Genomic DNA, 6981 nt, shown 5'->3' on the forward strand with positions numbered 1-6981 from the left:
ATACGCTGCACACAAAATTACAGGGAGCCGTTTTTAAAATCTTGCATAATCCTGCCTGTTTTGGATTATTTTGAAGGCAACTATCACTAAATCTCGTTCAGTGAAAGAGAGGTCCTAATGACAGGAAAGATGGGTTGTGAGATAAAGAGTTGAAGAAGAAAGGAAACATTTTGGAGTGTGATTGGACCATCACACTTGGATTTCCACTCCGTGACTCTAAACATACCCTTTTCTTCATCTGTTTATTCTATTTTCTCCTTTCAATCTGTTGATCCATCTCCTCCTCCTCCTCCTCCTCCTCCCCCTCAGCCTCTCCTCCTGCTGCTTTCATTTTCCTAGAGTTCCTGCTTTTGGACGGCGTTCAACCAAATAAAACGAAGCGTTTCCCTGTAGCGTCTCCTCTACACAACTCCCATTTAGACAAAAGCACCGGCGTCAGCCACGGCTGGTCAATGTTTGTCCACGTTTGCATGTTTGTTAATTTGGTACATGAGGTTTCATATGCTGGGAACACGGAGATTATCCTCCTGGACTGCAGCCAAAAGTGGTGATTTGTAGATGGGTTGCCAGGCAACCGTAAGGTGAAGAAAGTCCCGGAGAGTACGAAGAAAGTTTGCCAAAATGTCAAACTGTTCCTTTAATCCTCTGATGTTTTTCTTCTGTATGCATTCAAAATTTTATGCATAAACTTCACTTTTAGTTAAAAATTTCTCTTATGTTGTTTTACAAAAACGATTTCAATAAAGTTTTGTTGAAAGAAGAACAATCTGAGTGTATACGAATGTGATTCTAATTATTTTTATGGCCTGTAATTGAATCTGTATGGGTGTGCACCTCCCCTTTGTCCCCGTGCCGTGGCTCCTGAGCCAACACTTCACAATCTTGACAATCCCTCCCCCGGATTGTGTGCAGGATTCCTCGGCCAAAGTGCTCGGCTGACGTGAAACCAGAGCAGGCTTCGAGGAGGAGCGCACACGTCGGTTTCTGGCACACCCTGCTGCACATCAGGAATTTAATTAAGCGAGTTGTGAAAGCAGCTGATAGCAAATATATAATGAAACTCTGTGTTTTCATGGAAAGAACAAGAAAGCCGAGAAGATCTGTGAGCGTTTCTGTGATTGTTTCCTCTTTCAAATCTGTATTTTTTTACTTCCTCCTCATCTTCCATAGCTAAGCCTCCTTTCACTCCATCAATCATTAAAGCCTCTGTGCAGCATGTGGCCTCTTCCTCTTTGCAGTGAGCACAGATAATCCTCAACAGTTCCCAAGAAGATCATTTCTTCTGTTGTGGATGAAGAGGGGGACGTTTCTTGCTAGATGTTAATGGGATAACCGTGATGTCATTTCTATTCTTCCTCTCTTTGATTTCCACTTTGAACTGAAACTTTTTTTCTCCTGGTTTCAGCAGCTTTAATGAGCCTACTTTCCCCTCTCTTCATTCCCATGATTCCTAGCTGCTGGTCTCATCTACATACCGTCATCAGGCCACAAAGTCACCATCGTTTTCCTATTTGTTTCCTTGTAAATCTCTTATAATTCATCAGTTGAAAAAAAAAATGTTAGAATTTAGTCATAAAATAAGATCAGTTAATCTGATATTTACATCTTAAAAGTCATATGTAGTAATATTATTTCATATAAAGAAACTTTGGCATCGATTGATGTTTTGATAACGGGCATTATGATGATTAAAACACAAGAAACGGATTCAAAGCAAACGTGAAATGAATTAAGTAATCAAAAATAAAGCACAGCCCTCAGTTTAAGGTTTACTGTGCTCGTACATCATAAAAACATGGAGTCCTTATCGGGTTGTAAAAGAATAACCTGAAATGAAGATGAAATATTACCCCTCAATGTTTATTAAACAAAGAAAACAGAAGCATGTTAAAAAGCTTCAGCTTGATGAGACGTTTTTCAGGTTTGAGATGGACTTTTTGAATAAACACAATTGAGATCACTGAGTAGATTGCAGTCAGTTTTTCCACATGCTTAGTCATTTGTGCAGCATGTTGTGTAATTGTTTGTGGTCAACTGGAATGAGCGTGGAACCATCCTCCCTGTACTTCTGAGATCATGAAGTTATTTGGTCTTTGTGTTGATTTGTTTCAGCCCTTTGGTATCATCTGTCCACAGGGTTAGTAGTTTGTCCTCATTCTAATCTAAACTGTCATACAGTGGGGCAAAAACGTATTTAGTCAACCACAAATTGTCCAAGTTGGCCTGTAATTTTTAATCATAGGTATACCTCAACTACGAGACACATAATAAGAAAAAAAGGTCCAGAAAATCCAATTTTGTGATTTTTAAAGAAATTATATGTAAATTATCATACCTATGATGATAATTACAGACCTCTCATCTTTTTAAGTGGGATAACTTGAACAATCAATGGCTTTTTTGTCTCACTGCATTCTCTTCAGAGGAAATTATCTTTTAGTTTTCTAAGTGAGTGTCTGACTGATCGAGATCTGCACACTCCAGCATTTGCTCATGGTCAAAAACACATATTCATCAGGCAGAATAGCTTTTGGTGCTATTTTTCTATTAAATGATCAAATTCAGATTAATGTTTTTTTTTTGTTTTTCTACATCAAATTGAAAGGTATTATTGTATTTTTAAGACTCTAAGTTGCTCCAGAATATGCAGTACATGCCAGAAGCCAAATGATGGATATCAAGAAAGGAAAAAAAATCATATATAAAACACACTTGAGTATAAGTTGCACTTTTGGGGAGAAGAATGGAGAGAAAATGAGCTTTTGTTTACTTCATTTTCCGACCTGGTAGAAACTAAACTATTCTTTTTAATGTCAGAATTAATAAAGAACAAACACAAACAGGGACTGCATTGCTTTCATCCTTACCTTCATGCCAGCAGCAGCTGCCGGTCCACCGGGGTCTACAGCTTGGATGTGACACGGTTTGCTGCCTCGCACCACAAAACCCCAACCAACAGCATCCCCAATAATCTGAGACACAACAGCAACACCAGGATTGTCTGCTTCATTATTTTTTAAACACAACTCAAAGAGAACATCGAGATATGAGGTTGAACATTCATGACCACAAATATTTGTGCAATAGGAGATGTATGTGCAAATGTCCTACAGTGAATGTCTTCTTCGCAAAAGATCCTCCTGGTTTCTGCAGCTCCTCTGGAGTCACTTGTCTCTTAACAACTGTAAGAAAAACAATGTTTTCTACAGTCACACTGAGGCAGAGCTATACATATGAACAGTGTACATTAAAGTGTAGATGCAGATCACATGCTGACAGAGACTGGAGGCCCTCTGTTTCCTGAAGCACCAGCTTCCCCTCCTCCAACTTCCCCAAAAAACTATTACAGGCTTCAGCATAACTATATGCAGGAACTGGTGGACATTTCTGCATAAATACTTTTACATTTACTTTTAGAGGGGGTGGATGCACATTGTAAAAACAGAAAAGTTAAATTGAAGAAGCTCAGAAGCATTAAAATATTGCGTAAAGTTGTAAACAAACCTGCACAGAATAGGACAGAGGTTGAACAGGATGCTGAAGTTTGAATGTAAACCTTTGAGCACATTCTTTTAAAGTGTGTTCTTTCTGTGTACTGCGCTGGGTATAAATGAGTCCTGCTCTGTGCATCCAGTGATTATCTTATAGGATAAAAGAGGTTCAGAGAAAAGTGGATTTTATCTTCTCTGCGTTTGATGTTCCATAAAATCTTGATAAGTTCAAAATTGTGGGACAACTTTGATGTTTCATCAGTTTGAAGAATTCACTCTGAATAAGAACACAAACATCTTTTTAAAGTCTGATTTATACTAAAGAGACATTTAAAAAAAAGAGACATTTGTTGTGTGGAAGAAGCCCAACAAACTTTACTTTTAAAGTCCCGCTCCGATCATTTTTCGATCTATTGTAAAAGCGTTCCCAGTGGTCTATTTGTTGTCGTTTTTAGCCATCATTTAAAAACTTGTGACATTTTCTTGGACATAGTTTCTGCAGAGCGGCAGCAGCTCATCAGAAATTTGTCTCCGAGTTGTGGGTGGGACCATTGGCACAGTATAAGCCTGCCTACACTTCCTATCATCACTTTGTTAAAACTCTCCTGCTAGCTTACAGCCCCTCAAAATCATAAGATAACGGATCCATAAATGGTGAAGAAAACTATTTTCTTTTATTCTGATGGATTTTTTTTTTAATTTGTTGCATTGAAAAAGATACTCAGCTTAAGAGAATTTAGCTTGAAATGGGCATCAAATGAAGTTGGACAAAGCTCTAAATATACTATTATTTAAATAAGCAATTAAAAATCAATTCTGTTCATCTTAACACAAGATGTGTAGTTACAGTTCCACCTATAGATATAATAATTAGCCTATTTCACTGCAAACTTTAAACCATAGTATTACCTGTGATAATACCTGTGTGAATGATGTTAGCTGAATGTGGCCGTTAAAGATGCTAGAGCTGATAGCTGAACATGTTGAAATTGACAGCTAAAAATGCTGAAGCCGATAGCTTGCTGAAATATTAGCTCAACTCCAAATTAGCTTAAAAAAATGAAAAGAAAAACGCCAAAAATTAGCCAAAAATAACTAGCTGAAATATTAGCTAAATGCCAAATTAGCGTAAAAAAAATACAAATGTCTAATTTAGCCAAAACAGTTAGCCTGTGGCTAAAATATTAGCCAAATGCCAAGTTAGCTTAAAAAACTTGTAAAATTTCTAATTTAGCCAAAACAGCTATCACGAAGCTAAAATATTAGCTTAACTCAAAATTAGCCTAAAAAAACTGAAAAAAATGTCTAATTAGCCAAAACAGTTAGCTTGTGGCTAAAATATAGCTAAACTGCAAAATAGCCTAAAAAAACCTACTAAATGCCAGAGTCAAATGCTTCACAGCATTCACACAGTAAAAACACTATGACATGTGGTGCATTTTAGATCACTCAATATGAATATAATACTGAAAAATTGCAGTTGTTTCAATAGAAGAACTGCATTTCTCCAGGAGTGGGAATGGAAATCACTGTAAGGTCATGAAGGCTGTGCTGAAACCCACAGCAGAGCTCCATTTCTGCGGCTCCTGCAGTTTCAGGTTCCTTCGAAACAAACTGCTAAATTCAAGGCCAAACTGTTTACTTTGACATGGTCTTTAGGCGTAGCTTGTTATGATTGCGGTTGTAGGGCATGGTGCTGAAAGCAGACAGACAGAAAAATAATGTCTTTATCTGAAAAAGCAGGCCGAGCGAGGACGACTAAAAACTGTCTGATAAGCCAGAAGCAGCTCGTCTGAAGGTGTGAGGATGTGACAAGAAGCAGACAGTCACAGCAGCAGAATAAACCAGGAGCAGCTGTGGTAATGCGCACAGCCGGGTGGAAATGATTACCAGGTTAACTAAGCTAACAGGGCAGGAAGTTATGCAGCGAAACTAAAGGGAGACAACTCCTTCAAATAAAACAGAACTAAGAAAGTCCCTTATTTTCGCAGGACTTTATTTTTTGGGTGTTTGCACTTTAACTTATCCTAAATATAGTTAGCATCATGCTAAATGTTTTGCGCATTAATGTCTGTCACTGCACTGCTATGGTCAGAGTGGATTTGCCATAAAATTGCTTTTAAATTGTGAGAAAGTTTCCTGGTTTCAACATTTCAAACAAAAACTGATAGACGAGCATGGAGGCAGAAAGCTAACCTCATGTGCAGCATGCTAACGCACAAAAAGGCCCAATACAAATCCTCCCCCAACTCCTCCATTTGTAGGGGCATTTGGAGGGGTGGTGGTGTCCAAATTTTTTTTTTTTAAGGATTAGCCGTAGGGACATATGACTGTATATCCCTCCATCGCGAGGGTGATCCATGTCGAGCTGTGCCGCAGAGGAGAAAAGCATTTCTTCTCGTTGGTGTGCTCGGATGCACAGAAATTTACATTTTCATTTAAGTATTGACTTTGTTTTAGCATGACAGTTTGAAGATATATAGCCAATTTTTAATGCATTTTCTGAGCATTGGGAGCTAAGTGCTAACACTGACGACTATTGATGATATCATCGAGTGGTAGTGACATCCAATATTTTTCCATAACTCCGTTTGGGAGGGTAGTTGTCGGGCTAGGGGAAGAATTTGGATTATTTTTGCTCTCTTTGCTCAAGTTTTTATTTCTACATTTTTAAGTTCCTTGTTTCAGTTTTATTTTCAGTTTTATTTTGAAACTATTACACCCCTTTTGTTTATGTTTTTAGACCTTCTTGTCTTATTGCTGATGTCTTTTGTTTGTCTCCTGTAATCCCTTTTCTTTCCCTTTTCTCCTTTTATTTTCCTTCTCAAAAGGTCTTGCCAGGTTAAAAAATATTGTTCTGTCTTGTCTGGATGAATGAAGGTGAAATCAAATGAATTCTAATCAGATTAAATAAATACATTTTTTGATTTTACTTTCTGCACATTTTCAGGTTCTGAGAACCACACCGTCAGAGTTCAGTATCAATTTCCAACAGCCAATAATTATGGAGAGAAATAAATATCACCCCGATTTATGCATGCGTAATTATCAATTTGTGTGTAACTTTGGATTTGTGCATGCGTAATTCCTGATTTGTGCATACTTTAGGATTTGTGCGTGGCCCTGGATTGGTTTCAAGCTGTTGTAATTTTAATTTTTGTATGTGTAAATTGTATTTTGCACTTTTTAAAATGTTGTAATTTTTTTACTTATGCACAAAATGTATTAAATGAGTTACAAATTATTAATACGCACACACAAATCCAAAGTTATGCACAAATCAAGAATTACGCATGCACAAATTGGAGTGAGTCTATGTTCTCTCCATAAATAATCCACCCATCATTAACCGTTTTTTTGTCTCCACATCTGAAACCCATCAGCCTTAAAAACGTCTACTGTGACATAGATATAATGCAGTTACAGTTAAGTGACGTTTGTAATTGTTAAATTGTTGAATTAAATCTAGAAATTTTGAGGTTCAAAGGGG

At 37.4% G+C, this 6981-nt stretch overlaps 1 protein-coding gene across 1 annotated transcript in view; it reads right to left on the reverse strand.

Annotated features, from left to right (window-relative positions):
• Positions 1-6981, reverse strand: part of deptor (DEP domain containing MTOR-interacting protein) — a 25583-nt gene that overhangs the window by 4376 nt on the left and 14226 nt on the right. The window contains exons 8-9 of the mRNA XM_024267635.2: positions 3112-3182; positions 2868-2972 (exon numbers count right to left, since the gene is read on the reverse strand). Coding sequence (XP_024123403.1) covers positions 2868-2972; positions 3112-3182 — 176 coding nt within the window. The remainder of the gene's footprint in view (positions 1-2867; positions 2973-3111; positions 3183-6981) is intronic.

The sequence above is a fragment of the Oryzias melastigma genome, linkage group LG16 (genome assembly GCF_002922805.2).
Source record: "Oryzias melastigma strain HK-1 linkage group LG16, ASM292280v2, whole genome shotgun sequence".
Taxonomy (NCBI): domain Eukaryota; kingdom Metazoa; phylum Chordata; class Actinopteri; order Beloniformes; family Adrianichthyidae; genus Oryzias; species Oryzias melastigma.